We start from the raw sequence: 19,879 nt of genomic DNA, 5'->3' as shown, positions 1-19,879 counted from the left end.
TATATATATATATATATATATATATATATATAGTCACGTTTTCATTCCAAGATGGCCGTCGCGTGATATAGCGCTATTAGTTGAACTAAACTATTAATGGTTACCAACCATGTCGTACATGTTTTTTTCCAAATAATCTTTATTGTAATTTCAAAGAATAAAGACAAAGGACATGTTCACATACAAGAAAATAAATACCCAGAGACATTTGCAAACAATACATCAGTCTAACAATTTACCATATAGTGTACCCTATTTCAACATATGTTTATCCATTTTCCCACAGTTTTGTGCTATCACATATTCTAGTCTATGATAGTATTTAACATAACATGTAAAGCCCTTAATCGTGACCAACTTAAACTGTCTGTTTTTATATATATAGAGCTTTAATATCAATAACAATATATTAAGGACAATAGGATGATTAACTGATATGCCTAATATGATAATTCTGGGTGTGAGCTTAATTTCTGAATCAACATGTTGTTTTATCCAAAACTCCACATCCCCCAGAAACCCCACAAGAGAGGTACAATGGCAAAAAATATGTAAAGGTGTCTCCTCTTCCAAATTACAATAAGAACATAATGAGTCCTCTGATAAGTTCCATCTATATAACTTATTTTTGAGAGCAAGAAAGTTATGTAACAATTTATACTGAAATACTCTTATATAAGAATCAATAGTTGTTTTATAAATTAAACTGTAGTACAAATCCCATTGTATTTGTATGTTAAAAAGATCTATCCAATATTCCTGGGCTTAACAATGGAAATCAACAAAGTTCCTTGCTACCAAATGAAATCTATATAATTCCTCATTGATCTTCGCACCTTTTAACCACTTTGAATATCTTATACCAGCAATAAGAACAGTTACACAATGTTGATTACCATAAATCATCTGTTTCCATTCCTGAGGAATACTTGATAACAACTGTAAATACATAAGCTCATTACAGAATCTTCCATATTTCTCAGTAAAAGCTGTATATGATAAAAAATATCCATCCATGTCCAATAAGTCATTAATAAAGAGTATTTTCCTTTGGCTGAAGGTCTTCCAAAAAAAGGGTAAACCATTAATAAGTATATTTGAATTAAACCACAGCAATTGTCTCAGTACATCACATCTGTTATCAGGAGGCTTGTGCTGAGCCTTCAGCCAAGCCAACATTACCTCTTCAAAAAAAGTACTCAGAAAAGCATGTCTAGGGATAACATTATGAAAATGAGCTTCAGTAAGTTGGATGAATGGGAAAATACTATAGCTAAAGAGTAAGTTATAATTCAACAACTCTCTACAGAACCACTTGTCGTTTAAATATAATCTAGGTATCCATGCTGCCTTAAGCGATAAATCAAAAGCTTCTAAATTAATAAGTTTAAGTCCACCATATTCATACAAGTTATACACAATTTTCCTTTTCACCCATTCTGGACCACCTGACCAGAGAAATCTAAAGACTTTTTTTCATACATTTGGAAAAAAACCTTGTCAGGGGATGGCAGCGACATGAAAAGGTATGTAAATTGGGAAACAATCAAAGTATTTATCAATGTTACTTTTCCCAACAAAGTTAGAGTCTTTCCTTTCCAGGGTTGCAATATCTTATCTACTTTCTGTAACTTTCTATTATAATTATCTTCCATTAGTGTTTTCATATATTTGGGAATATGTATTCCCAATAGATCAACAGATCCATCTGACCATTTGACAGGAAAAGTACAAGGTAATTGAAAATCCGTATCTTTTAGTGGCCCCAATCTTAGAATTATGCATTTGTCAAAAATTTGGAATCAAACCAGAAATTGTGGAAAAGTTTTTTAAATCAATACACAAAGCCTCCAAAGTACTTTGAGAAGGCCTAAGAGTACAATTTGTATCGTCGGCTAAATTGCGATAATTTGCTTTTTACGCCTCTACACTCTAGACCTTCAATACTGACATTTGCCCTGATTCTAATTGACAACAGTTCTACTGCTAAAATGAACAAATAAGGTGACAAAGGACAACCCTGTCTTAACCCCCTGTAAAGCCTAAATGGTTCAAGACAAAAAACCTAAATTACTAATTCTGCTAGTTATATTGGTATTCATAATGGAAATCCAACGCACTAAGGATTCGCCAAAGCCAAAAATATTCAATACCTCTATCACAAACTCAATTCTAATTTTATCGAACGCCTTTTCAAAATCAGTAATAAATATTAGACCTTCAATATTTTCTTTTTCTACAATATTCAATGATTTCTAAAACTTTCCTTATATTGTCACTAATAGATCTCCCAGACAAAAAACCAGTCTGGTCCATATGTATAAGCTTGTGTATTATTTTTTTCATCCTTAGTGCGATGCATTTTGACAAAATTCTTGTATCACATGGTAATAAGGTCAGTGGTCGCCAATTACTTAAAAATACTGGATTTTTGTCTTTTCCAGATGAGTCTTGTTTCGAAAGTAATGAAATTACACCCTCCTTTTGTGTATCTGAAAGTTGTCCTAAGTCATACACAGTATTATAACAATCCAACATAGGCTGTTTCAATAAATTAAAAAATTCCTTGTAAACTTCAATCGTAATCCCATCAGCACCTGGGGATTTACCATACTTAAATGTTGAAATTGCTTCCCAAAGTTCTCTACCATTAACTAGCCCTTCACATACTTCAGACTGTTGTTTTGTTAAAGTAGGGATATTCCCTTCTACAAAAAAATCCTTATAAGCTAGCTCTTCTTTTATAGGTTTTAAGACTTCTTCAAAGGAATACATGGAAGAATAAAATTTCACCTCTTCACATAAAATGTCAGAAGGATCCAATATATCTTTTCCATCCTGCAGAACAATCTTAGAAACATTTTTTTTAGTTTTGTTTCGATTTAGCAGGTTAAAGAAATGTTTAGTCGGTTTTTCACCTAACTGCATCCATTTAGCACGAGAGTGCAACATATTTTTTTGTCTTTTTTCCTCGTAAACAGTTTCAAGTTCCATCTCTTTTTGTTTTAATTCTTCTAACATATAGAGGGGAGGAGAACTCAAACTATCAATTTTGATTTGCAAGTTACATAATTCACCCTGTAATCTCCTTTCCTTCTTTGACCATTGTTTTCTTCTGATGGATGCATATTTATGAGTGACCCCGAAGCACATTAATGAGTCCCATATAATTCTGGGTTCTGCTGATCCTTTGTTGAAAAGAAAAAACTCTTCAATACATTTTCTTGTATCCTTAAGGATAAGTATTATCCTTCAATAAACTTGAATCAAATTTCCAGTATCCAGGTCCATATTGTAAAACTCCAGGTAGAATTGTTAAGGATATTAATCTATGATCTGATTTGAAAGTTTCTTCTATGTCAGTTTTTGTGACTTTTGAAAACAACGCAAAAGAAATTAGAAAATAGTCCAGGCGACTAGCCTGTTCTTGTCTCCTCCATGTATATCTAATGGTATCATGGTTATTTACACGCCATACATCAACTAAATCAAAGGTGGCAGACAATTCACAGATTGCTTGTAAAGCACGAGGGTAATTGTTTAATACATGCTGTCCTGATCTATCTTTTTTAACATCCAGCACCGTATTAAAATCACCAGTAAGCATAACATTTTCGTTACACTCTTGCATTTCTGTAATGTTACTTTGTATTTCTTCAAAGAAACCTTCATCATCTTCATTTGGTGCATAAATGTTAACTAAACAACAACGAAAGCTATCACAATTCAAATCCATTAGAATATATCTGCCACCTTCATCTTTTCTAATATCATTTATCTGATATGACAAATTACTTTTAAACATAATAAGCACACCACAGCTATTTCTTTTGCCGTGGCAAAATACAATCTGACTACCCCACTCTGTCGACCATTGTTTTTCATCATCAATTATTGAGTGGGTTTCTTGTAAGCAAATAATTGAGTGTGGTTTGTCTTTCAAAAAAGTGAAAATATCTCTTCTTTTTGAGTTACTTGCCAAACCTCTACAATTGAAGCTGGCAAAAGAAAATCCTTTTCTGTTCACCATATTACCATATCAAACCAAGTGCAATGCATTTAAATATCCCATGCATATGCAAACCACCAGACATATTTGTTAAGTTACAAGAACAGCTGCGCATCCAAAATACCTTATACATATGCAAATCATCAGACATATTTGTAGGTTTGCAAAAAATAATCAGAACAGCAGAAATAAACAAAGGACGTTCCACACATAAGAAAACAAAAAGATAACTTGACGAAGCTTCACGGTCATTCATGTGTCGCCAAAACAAAGTTTCGCAGCGAGCCCCGTACATATTACTCAATATCATAGAGCCATAACAAATTCGTATTGTGACATATATCATCTTAGTAAAACACACATATCATAATAAGTCTCTAGTCAAAGTTTAAAGCTTGACCCCGTCCATCACGCCAGCGACCATTGTAGAATCTGTACCTTACTCCTTTCTCGTGGGCCTGAGAAACCTTCTCTCTCCACCTCCGTTTTTCATTCAAGTCTGTCACTGTAAGGTCGTCCGTGAAGTAGAAAGGCTCATCTTGTAGCTTTGTACGCGCGAGTTTCATAATGTTCACTTTATCCCGGTAGCTACACAACTTGAATAAGTTGAAAAGAATGTGCTGGCGTGTTCCGTCGCCATCTTTCTTTTTCGGGCCATCGGGGTGTGCACGTTCGATCTTGACATTTTCAAGGCCGAATTTTTCCTTCAAAATGTTCTCCACTGTAGAGAAACAGTTCTCTCCTTTGGAAACTGTCCGACCAATGACCCGAATGTTGTTGTACATGTTAGGTAACTGGGCGACAGATCAAATCTTGTCTATCTATGATTAGCTTTGAGTGAGCGTGCAGCTAATTAAGACCAAAGTAATATCTTAACGAAGAAAGCCGTCTGCCAAAAGACTAATTTTTTTGCACAACAGCAATGTGGTACAGATATTAACAAACTATTGTTACCTTGGTGTTGTTGTTAATCCATCCGTCGAGTTCAAGGCAAACAACAAACACTTGTACAACAAAGGTCAGAAAGCACTGTTTGGAGTCAGTCAAACAAAGCCAACGTGACAAACTTTTGATAAGATATTAAAAAATCTATATTTTCTAGGGCATAAATAGGGAAAGTTTAAAAAAAATGGCTCTCTAAAAAAAATGGCTCTATGATTACCGGTCACGGGTAATTGTATGTTGTTCGACCGGTCCCTTATTGACCTTTCGACGTCACAAAGAGCAGGGTTTTGCTAGACGCTGATTGGTTGGGTGATTAGGGATATCCTTGTGCTGTCAAGTGCTGTCATGATCTGCTCTCTTAACAGGGCACGAACGTGCACAGAATCGCGTTTGTCTAATGAGGTCCGGACTGCTTGTGGGTAGTTCACGCCCAGACGACGGTTCAATAGTCGTACGAATGTTTATCATCAAGATGTTGCCGGCGACGGTATTTTACCACCGTCTAAAGACGATCAAAATAGTCGCACGACGGTAATCCTCGAATCGTCGTCACTACCACCTCGGACCCTATCGTGCGATCCTTCAGCGGGGGGTCCGAGGAGGATTTTCCACCGTCTAAAGTGAACCGTCGCCGGCGAAGGAAGTGGGGGGGGGGGGTCATTGGCCTTATGCAAATCAAGCGTTATTTCCTGTCCAAGAACATCGCCTGTATCATTAAATGTCGTCAAACCAAAGACTTTATATCGTCATACGTGTCTAGTACAACCCCCTGCCACCAATCGCTACTTCTCCGGTACTAGACGAACCGATCCGCCCAATATAGCCAGGCCGACGGACGGCAGCACCGAACGCCGGGTTCTATTGCCCCGCTCGGTACATGTGGCTCATACCCCTTCTTTGTTGGGCACAAACTCGGCGTCTTATCCGAGTCCGCAGGACAACGAGTTACAAGCAGAACAAGAGTTCCGAGATCTCATATCTCCATGAAATATGGGCTTGATATGTAAATGTAAATTTCTTCTTTAATTATGCAAATGACCTCTTCATTAACATGATATATGCATCGTGATGTATGTTAACTTTTGATTAACTTACAGATGTCCCAAGTATGACATTCCCATCATTCACCATTAAGAAATCATAGAATTTTCACATTTATTATGCAAATTAGGTAATCATTTGCATAATCGGTATCTGTTGATGTTCCACCTGCCATAGGTTACATACATGTACATGACATGTATGAAAGTAGTATAATGTAAAACACTTTAATTATAGACTTTCCTCATTAATTATGCAATTTAAGTCCTCATTTGCATAATTTGCATTTGATTATGTAAATCTCTCTCAGCTACCTACACACCAAAAATTATGAAAATATGTTGTTCCTATCTGGACTTATTGGCTTTTAAACATTTCGCCAAAAAGTGCCCTGCAGTTCCAGAACAAGCTGCTAGGGGGACACTTATTCCTGACAGGAAAAGCTATCTGTCACCAAAACTTCAAGACCATTGCATGTTCAGGACAAAAGATACAAAAACCGGAAGTTCTGCTGCAGTACCAAGGTCATCCACCAGGAGGCCCATATTTGACCTTGACCTTTGTCTTCCTAAGACTTACCAACATACCAAATATCATCATAATCCATAAAGGCGTTATAAAGTTATGCTGACTACAAATGTGCGGAAACACAAACACACACACAGACAGACACACACACACTCAGGCAGACACACAGACAGACGCGCCAAAAACAATACCTCCATTTTTCATGGAGGTAACAACGGCTACTCACAATCCGGAGGTCCTGACCTCCTTCACGGAGTAACAACAAACACTTGTACAACAAGAATTCCGAGATCTCATACCTCCATGAAATTAGGGCTTGATATGTAAATGTAAATTTCCTCTTTAATTATGCAAATGACCTCCGCATTAACATGATATATGCATCGTGATGTATGTTAACTTTTGATTAACTTACAGATGTCCCAAGTATGACATTCTCATTATTCACCATTAAGAAATCATAGAATTTTTGCATAAATTATGAAAATTAGGTCATAATTTGCATAATTAGTATCTGTTGATGTTCTGCCTGCCATAGGTTACATACATTACTTGTATGAAAGTAGTATAATGTAAAACACTGTAATCATAGAATTTCCTCATTAATTATGCAAATAAAGTCCTCATTTGCATAATTTGCATTTAATCATGTACATCTTTCTCTCAGCTACCTACACACCAAAAATTATGAAATTATTTTGTTCCTATCTGAACTTATTGGCTTTTAAACATTTCGCCAGAAAGTGCCCTGCAGTTCCAGAACAAGCTGCTAGGGGGACCAAACTCACACCACTTACTGTATTCCTGACAGGAAAAGCTATCTGTCACCAAAACATCAAGACCATAGCATGTTCAGGACAAAAGATACAAAAACCGGAAGTTCTGCTGCAGTACCAAGGTCATCCACCAGGAGGTCCATATTTGACCATGACGTTTGCCTTCCTAAGACTTACCAACATACCAAATATCATCATAATCCATAAAGGCGTTATGAAATTATGCTGACCACAAAGTTGCGGAAACACACAGAGGCAGACACACAGACAGACATACATACATACAGACAGACACGCCAAAAACAATACCTCCATTTTTCATGGAGGTAACAAAGGTCTGAAAGCACTGTTTGGAGTCAGTCAAACAAAGCCAACGCGACAATATCTGTAAGAAACAAACTTTTCATAAGATATTAAAAAATCTATGTTTTCTAGGGCAGAAATAGGGAAAGTTTAAAAAAAATGTCTCTATGCCGCGCTGGTCACGGGTAATTGTATGTTGTTCGACCGGTCCCTTAATGGGTGTGTCATTAACAGCACGAACGTGCACAGACTCGCGTTTTTGTCTGAGGTCCGGACTGCTTGTGGGTAGGTCACGTCCAGACTTACCTCTGAGGGTAGAGCAAGTCAGTGACTGAGGACTCGAAACGTGAGTAACGTTTGTGCCTATATGACTGCATTTAGTAACGTAAACAAAATAAATCGTAGTTGCTGACATTTGCTGACAGAGTACTTCTTTCTATTTGGCAATGTTTCAAGCTAGTATACTAGTAGTTTCCGATTGCTCGGTAATATCGTAATATGTAACACAGATCTAAGGACGTAGGGGGTTATCATATCGCATACCATGTTGCAATATTGCTCAAAATATACCCACTTACATGTATATTTGCGTTACATGTCAGATATTTTGACATGCTTGTATCTATGTTCACTGAAGCGATACTGTCCTAAACAGGTTCGGCAAGGTTCCAGAGGCTTTATTAACAGCAAGCCTCCAAAACAGAACTAGTAGCGCTCGACTAAAAGCATGGTCCATATCCCTTTCCGATCATGTAAAACAAACCTTAACGTGAATTCTTTCCAACTAACATCCATATAGGAAGGTAGCCATCCGTATCCATACATATGGATCCAAATACTTAGCATTTCTAATTGTGACCAAGGGAATTCCGATTTCTGCCGTATTATAGCTTTATGGTGCCTATCGTTGTTGTCATTGGTCACAGAACACCGTTATCACATGACCATCCTTTACAAAAAGCTGCACATATGGTAGATACTATGTTGTGCAAGTGTCAAAATTGCCAACATTGTAATTTACAATCCTATCGCTAGTATACATCGGTCCGTTCCGCATCAGTTGTACTGAATACTACTACGTCACCCCACATACCAAAGGCGCCAGGCGATCTATATCTGTTGTTATGTGTTGCAGGTAGAACAGAAGATGGCGTTAAAGGCGACCAGACGAGTTTTGGCGGTCGTTGTTCTGATTATCTTGGTGCAGGAGACAAGTATGGACATTTTGTTCTAGCTCTGTTCAATAACGTAGAACGCGTCCTTGTCTTGTCTTTAAGTACGCGCTCACAGCTAATTCATGACTTAAGCATTTAGGCTGCGCTTAAATTTAGTTAAGAATCTGATCCAAAACCATAACATGAATTTTTATTTGTTTTGTTAGCTTGTCTGTTTGAGCCTTTATCTTTTTCAATATTTGTTTAAAAACTAATCACCATTTCTATTTATCTCGGAAAAGCGTAAAAAATGCCAGTCTACTAGTATATATACCTTATTGTGGAATTTATATAGACTATGATTTTAATTATACGTTGTGTCATTCTTACGCTTACGTCAACAATTTTCTTAATCTTCTTCAACGATCATTATTACGTCACAGCTACGTCTAAGGATGAGGTTGCCAACGAAACCAACGCTGAGAAAATAGACCGACTGCTTCGAGAGATAGAAGGTAAACTGACGTTATGGTACCGGATAACGACAAGGTGTTTTGTGACGTGCATAAGTCTTTAGTAGATTGGACAAGTGTTTATATCTTGAAGATTACTGATGTCGCATTAGCTAATCTCTTCAAACTCACAGTTTTGTTTAATGACTAATGTGACGACCATATATTATGCTTAGGTCACATTTGAAACGGCGCCCGTTCGGCATGCCCTCGGCGTATACGCCGGCCGGCGTCATGACGCCGAGCGTGCGCCGACTGTCAGGGTCACAATTAAATGTTCCTTTACGGCACCCTGTCGGGGCCTGGTTGTGCTCCGGCCGGCGTCTCTCATTAATATTCATAAACTTTTGCGGCCGGTTTCTGTCAGGGACCCGTCCGGTGCCCGGTCAGTCGCCCGTCTTGACCCGTGCGGCGTGTGGTAGGGTGCCGACCGGCTCTTACAGTTCGGCCGGGCAGCTGTCAGGTCCCTTTGAGCAGGTACATATATAAGCGCTGCACTGCCTGCTACCGTTCACTTCAAGTAAAGAGTACACGTCAAGTAAAGAGTACACTGAAGTTGGCGATGCAGCGTTCAGTGCAACCTGCAAACAACTTACAAGCCCGTCTGAGATTGAGATTGGTGACAACCTACATGTAGGTCTTCTGGCATTGGTAGCTGAAGAAGAGAGGCAGGCAGAACTGGCAGGCAAAAGTAACCGAGGGCCTACTTTCGAAAGTACTTCAACAGTGACGCAGGAAGTACTTCAGCAGGACGCAGGAAGTGTGCCGTGGCAGCTCCTTGCTATTGAGCAATAAAACCACTGAATATCGTTACTTCTGTTGAAATTTGGACTGAAAATAAATGCCAATAACTTCTGATTCCATTTTATTACGAAGGCATATGATGTAACAAGAGATAATGTCAGACACATTCTATTCCTGTTATGATCTGTTTTATGAAGTTGGCAAGAGAGCCGTGCCGGCTGTTTTTCCTTGCCCTTCGACATTCTGACACACAAATACAAGGTGTAACACACACAAGTACACGATGTAACACACACGTGGTGAACTGTGCGACGTAGTCTGAGGCAGGAGTTTATATATGCTCCCTATAACCCCCTTTTCCTGACCATCTGATGCACTGATCAGCACATGTGACGTCATAATCTTAGGCAGGTTCCTGTTCGGCCGCCCGACGGGTCCCGGGCAGTGAGGTTACGGCGTCGCTTCGGCGTATTTCGCCGAACGGGGCCCGAAGTGTTTTTAACTCTGAGTTAAAATCGATTCGGCGACCGCGCGGGGCCCAAAATAGGCCGGCAGCCGTCCCGTCCAGGTCCCGTTCGGTAGTGCCAAAAAAGACGCCGAACACGCGCCGAGTTGTGACCTAAGCATTACCTGGTGGAATTCATGTTACTTGTGTTTCACCCATTTCTACATATGCTTTTTAGGCGTCTTTCCTCGAAGTGTGTGGAAATATTCAATCAATACACGCACACTACGAATGAATGTAGCATAGTACAGAAGGATTAGATGTTGCTCATGAACAATGTTTGTGCTTAAATGTAGAATATGAAGAGTTTGGGGTTCAAGGAGAAAGTGCTCAGGACGCGCGAGGAAGGAGCGGAAGGGGCGGAAGGAAAAGTAAGTAGAATTTTTAACATGGACCACTAAGCAGTTACTACCCTTGCCGAAAAGTTATGTTTTGGGTAGCGTTTGTAACGGTGTAATGGTATTTGTGGATAAACACTAGCTGCCCAAAATGGTACAACAAGCTCTTTTCTACAGTTGTACCAGATGATTGAGATGTACATACATCTACAAAGACACAGGGACAGGTAATACTGTTGAATACAGGAAAAAAGACCTGTAGCTTGTGATTTGTCGCCTCAATTCTAAAGCACTGTATTCTAATCTCCAATCAAATCATAGAGGAGTGACCATTAGGCTAATTAATAGACATTCCTCTCGCCAATGGGTGCCTTACCACTGCATGATCTCCTTAGAGATTAATGTATTAAACATTGACGACGTAGAAACGAAGACACAACAAGGCAGTCTGGAGCGCCGCCAGCTGTCCTTCCCGGCACCCCCCACCACCAAGAACTTCGTCGAGCTGCCGGGGATGTCCGAAGATCTCCGAAGCTTCACCATCTGTCTGCACATGCGCACTGAGTCTGACGGTGGAAGCGCCCTTTTCACCTACTATGACAAGAACGGCGCCGAACAAATATCACTTTACAGCGATGAGAGAAGGACCAAGTACAAGGTGAGCAATGTACTGTATAGTAACTGATACGTTTGTGTGTGTCATTTTATTATACTACAGGTCCATGACCTACCCAGGCACAGAACATATTCCTGAAGCATCATTCCTTAATTATAATTAACATCCCTCTTCAACTTCTCATCTCATGATGTTCACAGACAAACAGATATACAGACCTGAATCTGACAACAAATGTTTCTTTGAAAAGAAAGCCCTTTTCTTTAACATTCCCTTGTCTCCACCGAAACGTTTTGTATGTAGAAATTGTACATTTCCATAAAGAAGGATTTCACATATAGATAATCTAAGCTTGACTTATTTCAGCTGAGAATCAATGCCAAGCACCACGGTCAAGAGAAGGTGGACCTGAAGAATCTAGACGGAAAGTGGCACGTCATTTGCGCGCTGTGGGAGGGGAAACACGGAAGCTACGAGATTTGGAGTGATGGGAAAATGAGGGTGTCTGGAGAAGGGCTGGACGAAGACTTCCAAATCAGCGGAGGCGGGACGTTCGTTCTCGGTCAGGGCGGAGACAAGAAGGGTAAATTTGACGATGACGCCGCCTTCAGCGGTGACATCAGTCACTTTAACGTGTGGGACGAGTGGCTGGAGAAGGCTGACCTTAAGAGCAGGGAGAAGTCATGCAAGCTGGAAGGGAACGTCATCAACTGGAACGCCGGGGACATCAAACTCACCGTGAACGGGAAGATTCTTATCGACAAGTTCACCTGTAGTGAGTAGTTGTTATTGTTATCATGTGCTGTGAAACGAATACGTGTTTTTGGCAGGAGAAATTATCACAAATACATGGCACCGCTTGGAAATTAGTTTTCTTGTATTCCATTGGCATTGCAGTGCGACATGTACGGCCGGCTGTGTCAATCGCCTTCTTTCTCCGCCTATTGTGAAATCAAGTCTCCACCAAACTCACAGTGGTCATTGTTCTGTTTGAAGAATGTCCAGCCATGCTAACCCGTGTGTGTGTGTGTGTGCATGTATGTGGGATGTTTGTTGTAGAGGTTGCGCTGTTCTTGTAGCTATTGACATCTATTTCAGAAAGTGGTTTGACAATTTTCTTTTAAAACTAAATTCAATTCTTTTTTCTTCTTCAGTGTGGAAGCGGGAGCTCCCAGGCGACGGTGAGATTTTTTCATTAATGTAGTTGATTTGAAATAGAATAGAAGATAATCAACTTCCATATGTTTGTGCATAACTAAAGCTGCTGACTAGAGGTCAAAGATCAACAGAAAAAGCGCGTCTTTCTGGATGTCCTCATGTGCAGGACATACTTTCGGTGTATTTCTAGATGTTGCAACAGGTCCACTCATTTTTATACACTCCATTAGCAAAAAGGCTTTCATATTCATTACTCCCCTCCAGGTGGAACATCCCTGTAGAGATTGTAAATCATGATTTATTTGTTTGTTGTAGAAATGGACCCGCTGACTGAACAGGCTGAGAAGGACAAGAAGAAATGAGCGGGACAGGAAAGGAACGGCGTTGAAGATCTATTCTAGTGATGAGCATAGACTTGGGTGGTATAAGCTGATAGCAAGAAAGCTACAATAGTAATTACAGTTAGCGTATATATTTGATACCACTAAATATCTATCCCTGTGGTTTTTAAGTACCATGAAATAGAATATTTCGTACTGCGTTGCCTAGTGTTATCAGGTTTACAGGTTTTAACAATTTAGATAAAGACTTTTTACATCATAGATTAATTAATATCATCATATATCCAGATTGCAATCAACCGGACAAATTACAAGAGCGCGCTTCTGTTACTAATGCATGTATGTATGGCCGGGTATACCAGCCAGTATTTCCTAGCCGGTTTAGTAATGGACATTCGATGGGGGGGCCGGGAGGGGATGTTTTGAAAATGATTTGTAATGACATAATTCGATGACAAGAAAATACCTACGATAAGCTGATATTATAGTTCTTATGTCACCATATAAATCCGTCAAATGACATTAACCATTACATTTAAGACTATTGAATGTTAGCTTTTCGGTGAATTAGGAAAATACTATGTGGTGATAGAATAAGAACTGCTGGCCTGCTCGAATTGATAGCATCAAAATGCGGTACTGTTAGAATTTATTGGACGCGACTGAACATATTTTGTTGTTGATCACCAAATGTAATGGCATATGTTTGTAACAGATCTAGAAGACGAAAACATAGGTTTGCTCGTTTCATGGTCCGTGCAGCTGCAAGACATGAATAAAGGCTTTTCAACAAAGTTTCTTATGTACATAACCTTATCTTTTCTCTACGTCTGGGTGTAAGTGGGTATATAAAAGCAAAGTGTCGTTCCCAAGAAAATAACGTTTACACGAATATCTAATAGATCGTACTGTAGAAGACAAGGTGCTTTGTATTACATTAGGGTAGGCTGGACCGTTACAGTACGTGCTCACATGCAGTTCGATCTTAAAAACTCAAATGAGAGCCTTTAATGGAAAGTCTCCTTCCAATATGACGTCACACAGAAGGCAGACTAGTGCACTATTCCTTTTCCGCTGAGGTGTCGACTTTAAAACATCCAAAAAAGTTCGCATTGGGGGCTCAAAGTAAATCATGGATACAGACGTGTTCCCTCGACTATTGATTTCAAAAACAGGCAAGGTCGTTCAACAAGATAGATCTGATAGAACGTCCTTGAAACAAGCGACCTTCTGGTGATCAACAAGTTCGACCGAAGCTCGTCGACTGTGTAGCGACTATACTAAGACCTGTACGATGTACGAGTAACGTGACCTATGGTTAGAGTTCACGTGTTACCTGTCAACAAGACAAATGTCGTCCTACCGGAACTGCAACTGCGCGTCGCGTTTGCGCAGACACGGAAGTAAGGGAACGTTAAGGGAGCTGGAGAACTAGTGATCAGTTGTGAATCATGGCCCGTTTGGAGGTGACCACAGCTCTCCTGGCCTGTCTGGTCTTTACACAGGTCACTCTGATAAGGACAGAACGCTTGGGCCTAGGCCTGAACAATTTGGGCGCGCTAAACTCTGTGGAAGCGAGAATGATCAACACTATCCCTACCCATGCATTTCCGTCTTTTGTGGGGTCTTCGAGGAAAATCAGCGTCATCTACTTCTACAAGAGAGGTATGTAATCAGGTCTTATTATGGCGATCTGGATATCTTCATTTACTGTCCTGTAAGGTGATAGGTTGGTGTTTGCAAAATTAAGTATCAAACAATTTATCCCATCCTAACATTTCATTTGCAACTAGCTAAGTATAATCCGTGACATGATGTTTGAACATTGCAGGTGCCTAGTCACGCACTTACAATGTAGAACTTTAACTTTTTGTTTCAGAAGAACTGCATGCCTTTTATATAGTTGAAGAACTTAACTAATAACTGTAATTAACTAATGACTACCATGAACACTAACTACAACAGGCCACGTCGACATTGTTTGTCCCGGATCTTCTTCTCACTAATGAATAATAAATAATAAATAGTAGATTTAAACAAAAGCTCTGAAATAGCTATCGCTATTTTGATAATTTGCATAGTTAAACGTGCCCAGTTTTCCACACGCACTTATAATCAACACCTCTCATAGTCAAGTGACATAGAGTTACTGTAGTGTTTTCTATACTGAAGTTACTGTAGTGTTTTCTATGGTGAAGTTAAGTGTAGTGTTTTCTATAGTGGTTTCTGTCACTGGATCAAAACAACACTGTTTGTTTCTTCCTGGTACGGAAGTATTGTTTTGGGTTACAGAGCTGTGGGGTTTTGTGTCTATTTGGTCGGAAACTGTAGGTTGACAGCACGTGGGTGGGGAACATTGACAGGCAGAAGGACAGGAGGCCAAAGGACAGACACAGGAAATGGAGTGGGCTTGAAGGTCACGAAAAGCCAAAATACTTCTCAGGAGTCTAAAATGTCCGATTCGTCGTTTTCTACTATTCTTACTCATTTCCCGGGGAGTTTGGACACTCTTCATAACTTACAACAACGTTACAGCGTACTGATGGATATCTGGAGGATATGGTCCATATGTAGTTGTATTTCAGGCTGATCATGAATGAATTTGTGTTTCTGCCAAGGGATTAGGTGTAACACATTTTCTTCCAGGCGTGCGCCATCTTGGGACCGCCCTTAGACATTTTGACGAGGCCAAAAGGGAAAAGAAGTTAAAGAAGACCGCTCAGTTTGCAAAGGTGAGGTTCTGTCTGTGACGCCAATACCGCTACTAGGCGCTATATATATAGCTGAATCATGGACGCCTTTCCGTTCAATAGAGACCGATAACAACCTTTGAACATGTTATTTATAGTATGCAAAAATGACCCTAATTCTTTTTAGAAGGTTGGCGGGCACTGTTACTTTGAAATGTTATGTAATATTTTTTAAATATCATTTATATCATGCGACCTTATGTTTATCTTTTAACTTTCATTTTGCCATACTGCAACGAACGTTAGATGGTTTATGCATGTGTGTGATTGTTTCACCGTGAATTGTTGATAGTAATAATGACGATTTGTACCTTCAGGTGAATTGTACCAAAGATCCTGCTATTCCTCACTGTAGCGTCGAGAAGTCGCATCACTTTGTTTACATTGTCAGGTAGGGGAACATGTTACCTTTTCTCACCGTAGGTATGTACCGCCAGTTGTTAAGGTTTCTTGCAGTGCACTGAAAATTGCAATATCTGGATTGCATATGCCCTGATATGCCCAAAGAACCAATATTTGGTTAGACCTTAGAACCAGTAATTTATACGATAATATATTAAACTCAAAATGTTGATTTTTTGCCATCTACCTGAAAGTTTTGTATCCACTTTTTTGTGAAGGTATAGTTTTATGACCTTACGAAACTTTTTACTAACATTGCTTACACAGGGGAGTGAAATACAAATTACGTACATGCCAAACATGTGTGATAATCCGTTTTGTTTTGTGTCCAGCCAAGGTTTGGTGAAGGATGCGGTACCGATCAGGGAGATCACCGAAGCAGACGTCATAATTTACAGGATTTTTCAGTACGTTATAACGATAAAAGATCTAAGACGTCAAAAAATGATTAAACGTTAACATTTCTACTATACTATAATACATGTATATATTGACTTCATGTAGAATAACAGACCTGTGCAAAAGCTCTAAATAAAGGCTTGAAACGTTCGTCACCCATGCAAGCCATTTCGTCGTCGTAAACGCACAATTTTAAAATTTTTCCTTGTATTTTTTCGCTAACAAAACCTTCCAGCGTGCCGCTCGAAAACGACTAATATTTTCGTTGTAGTCTTTTGTACTTCCATTTTGTGTTTCATATTTCGATTAAGATTTTACACTAGTAAATTTGCATATACATGTTATTGATATTTATAATACAGTAGTAAATCCGGCATAATTTGTTGTGACATATACACACTTATAGGACACACACACACACGTAATACTGCATCTTGTCATCATTTTAGGATTCTATTGGACAAATCTTTGAAGAAGATCAAGACGGCGAAAAAGCTTGTAGCCCTACAGAAGAGCGTTACTGGACACCAGGACATCATTGTCAGCTACCAGATGGAGGGGAAGCCATTCGGTATAAACTAACAAAAACATTACCAAACCATGCTTTAATGTTGACCTATTGTTATTTCCTGTATTCGACAGAATGTTTGGTTTCAATCCTGTGATGTAATATCTTAAACTGAGACTATCATCAAATATGGGAAGAAAGAAAGGTATTCCAAGGTATTCTGTCATCGTGTCGTTTGGTCATGATCCGCATGGTGGCGTTGTATCCATGTGTAAATAGTACGAAAATGTTAGGAACAGCCATTGAGAGAAACTTAATTTAATTTAGAGAAGTTAGTCCAGGTCACAATACACCTAACACAACAGTAACTGCCATCAAAGCAAAGAAAATAGTTTAAATTTTCCGTTTTGTTTTGACATTCTGAATTGTATAAATTTTTTTGAAATTCCCTTAGTTTGTTCCAGAATCCTTCATCAAAAAATATTCCTTAAAACAAGTTAGACATATCTACAAACTTGAAAATGTTTACCATAAAAAAAATCAATATATAATTATTTGAAGGCCATCTATGACGTTTGATGCCAAGTCAAGAAACCCAATGTAAAATTCATGACAAATTGATGACGAACAGTTTACGATTTACATTCTTTTCAGAGCGCAGATTGTTTCTGGAATTTGCCATGGATCATCAAAAACAATTCATGTTCGTCGTGACAACGAAAGAAAAACTCCCCCGTATTCTTAGGTAGGGTCTATGTCTCTATATACTCGGATTTTCTGCTTAGGCCACACCAAGTAAATTTTATGGATGACGTCCTTTGGAGACCCTAAATCTAATGCGAGAGGGCGAAAAAAAACAAGAAGGGCCCTAAAAACAAGATGCCTAGATTAGAAATATACGACAGATGTTAGGACACAAATTGAATAAGATGACACAGCGTAACAAGCAAGAAGTCTTTTATTCATCATCAAAACAGCAATAAATCATGTGGAATAGCAGTTGTCGTCCTGTCCTGTTTTCGCGTTCCGGGTTTCACATCAATCTGACGATTTGTGGCACTGTCGTGACTCTTTGGTCATAGTAGTTCATAGAAGCGGAATTTCTTGGGTTTTTTTTCTAGGAACAGGCCAACATCAATTCGCGCGCGGACGTCATCCATAAAATTTACTTGGTGTGGCCTTATCCTAGATTAAAGAATTTTAGTATTATTTGCCATTTTTTCTGATCGGACACGTGTATATTTAATAACCCAGTTTATCATTGTGTAAATGTCTTGAAGAATAGTTTTAAGCGCACACGAATGATGTTTCCATTGTTACTGTGACATGTCCATTGCCTGTTGTCTTTAAGCGGTGGCAAACTTCCGAGCATACCGACAACCTGGTATCTACACTGCGCGGAGGAAAAAGAAGGCAGCGAAACGTGTCGGAGTACAGCCTATCGCGGTCTCCTGCGGTCAGATGGCCTCCTAAACTTTATACAGGCAGTCAAACTCCCTAACGTGGTACGTGTCTTTACTAGATAGATTAGATGTTCTTCTTTTTTTTTTTTAATTTTTATTGGTATTTCCAAATACAAAAACATGTACAGACAAGACATGAACAAAGCAAAAAGTAATAACGTAATGGTAACAGAGAAATAATCCACGGATCCAAAAATACAATCGAGATAAAACTTGAAATAATAGCAACCAAAGTCAATAATATATATATATATGTAAATCAACTAATTAAGCAACAACAGGAGAGACAATAGGAAGAAGTAAATAATGGCAACAAAACTCTATAATTGGAACGTAAATAACGTAGATGTTCTTCTTTGGTACCAGACTTTTAGGGCACGGTCACATTTCCAAGCTGGGGCCCGGCCGGGTTGTTTGCGTGAACGAAACATAAACAATTATATATAAATAGTGCTCATGGTTAATTTTCTTTTTGTGTGTGTGTGTTTTGCTGTCTTATAGCATGATTTTCGTTTCATGATCATACGACTGCCCCGCCAGGCCCCAGGTTGGAAAATGTGACCGCGCCTTCACCCGAATATGAATCATCTGAAATGTTTGTCATCACATAGTGAGATTGTATTTTATCTAAATGAAGTTTACTTCTCGTTTTTGCCCAGATGACATTTTCGGACCAAGACCTGACAACTTGCAGGACCCTGGGTCTACATGTTATTTACGTCTTCACCAACACGGAAATGACGTCTGAAGCCACGGAAGTGGCTACACGTTTAGGACAGGCTTTCCGGGGTGCTGCCGGCATCATGGTCACAAACCTGTCAGTATTTCATTTCAATTTCCTTTAACTTTTCCAATGATATAGAACATCGCGTGACAAAATAGCCAAACACATTCTTACATTAAAGAAACACATGTTGGTGACACATTGCGACGATAGAGAAACACAGTGACTTATAAAACATGTATTTACGGTGCTTTTGTTGTTAGGGGACTACTCTCGATATCTCTTTTGCTTTACTAGTGGTTCAGAACACCCGCACCAACTGTTCCTATTCACACCTTTACTGGCACTGTACGTATGATATTATTGTTGATTCCTTCCCCCTCCCTTTCTTTCTCCCTTCCTTCCTTTCTCCTCTCTTTCATTCTTTCCTTCTCTCCGTTACTTTGTCTCTAACATTCTCTTTCTGTCTGCAAGTGTCAATCCTTATCAACGTTAATTTATCACCCTAAGGTAATAATTGGCATAAAGAATATCGCGCCATGCTATAGGTGTTACTTGCTGCCGTATGTGGTTGTCTGCGTACGCAGTTCAAACCTGTTAGTTAGCATGTTTAGTGATAGCTGTTTCATACTTCAGTGACAGGATCTCGAAGTCGAGATTACA

At 39.1% G+C, this 19,879-nt stretch overlaps 3 protein-coding genes across 4 annotated transcripts in view; 2 read left to right on the top strand and 1 right to left on the bottom strand.

Moving 5' to 3' along the window:
- Window positions 1-8,397, bottom strand: part of LOC109469639 (beta-1,4 N-acetylgalactosaminyltransferase 1-like) — a 23,050-nt gene extending 14,653 nt beyond the window's left edge. Inside the window, exons 1-2 of the mRNA XM_019768174.1 lie at window positions 8,392-8,397; window positions 4,964-5,013 (exon numbers count right to left, since the gene is read on the bottom strand). Coding sequence (XP_019623733.1) covers window positions 4,964-5,013; window positions 8,392-8,397 — 56 coding nt within the window. The remainder of the gene's footprint in view (window positions 1-4,963; window positions 5,014-8,391) is intronic.
- LOC109469658 (serum amyloid P-component-like) lies at window positions 7,832-13,747 on the top strand. Its single transcript, XM_019768193.1, has 8 exons — window positions 7,832-7,948; window positions 8,738-8,816; window positions 9,200-9,271; window positions 10,814-10,888; window positions 11,281-11,513; window positions 11,838-12,246; window positions 12,626-12,652; window positions 12,945-13,747. Exons 2-8 carry the CDS (start codon window positions 8,750-8,752, stop codon window positions 12,989-12,991), a joined length of 930 nt encoding a protein of 309 aa, XP_019623752.1. The 5' UTR covers window positions 7,832-7,948; window positions 8,738-8,749; the 3' UTR covers window positions 12,992-13,747.
- Window positions 13,748-14,368: 621 nt separating this feature from the next.
- LOC109469868 (thioredoxin domain-containing protein 16-like) overlaps window positions 14,369-19,879 on the top strand; it is a 19,507-nt gene continuing 13,996 nt past the window's right edge. The window contains exons 1-4 of one of the 2 annotated variants that reach the window (XM_019768627.1): window positions 14,369-14,635; window positions 15,617-15,702; window positions 16,038-16,111; window positions 16,455-16,529. In XM_019768627.1, the coding sequence (XP_019624186.1) occupies window positions 14,422-14,635; window positions 15,617-15,702; window positions 16,038-16,111; window positions 16,455-16,529 (449 nt within the window). In that variant the 5' untranslated portion in view covers window positions 14,369-14,421. The remainder of the gene's footprint in view (window positions 14,636-15,616; window positions 15,703-16,037; window positions 16,112-16,454; window positions 16,530-19,879) is intronic. The other variant, XM_019768626.1, reaches the window with a different exon arrangement.

The sequence above is a fragment of the Branchiostoma belcheri genome, unplaced genomic scaffold (assembly GCF_001625305.1).
Source record: "Branchiostoma belcheri isolate BF01 breed outbred unplaced genomic scaffold, Haploidv18h27 scaffold21, whole genome shotgun sequence".
Taxonomy (NCBI): Eukaryota; Metazoa; Chordata; class Leptocardii; order Amphioxiformes; family Branchiostomatidae; genus Branchiostoma; species Branchiostoma belcheri.
The sequence above is the reverse complement of the archived record's forward strand: the minus strand, read 5'-3'. Positions and strand labels throughout refer to the sequence as shown.

Coding starts and splice junctions, on each gene's coding strand:
- LOC109469658 (XM_019768193.1), top strand. CDS start 8,750: ATGGCGTTAAAGGCGACCAGACGAGTTTTGGCGGTCGTTGTTCTGATT. Junction 9,272..10,813: donor ACTGCTTCGAGAGATAGAAG/GTAAACTGACGT, acceptor GCTTAAATGTAG/AATATGAAGAGTTTGGGGTT. Junction 12,653..12,944: donor GCGGGAGCTCCCAGGCGACG/GTGAGATTTTTT, acceptor TGTTTGTTGTAG/AAATGGACCCGCTGACTGAA.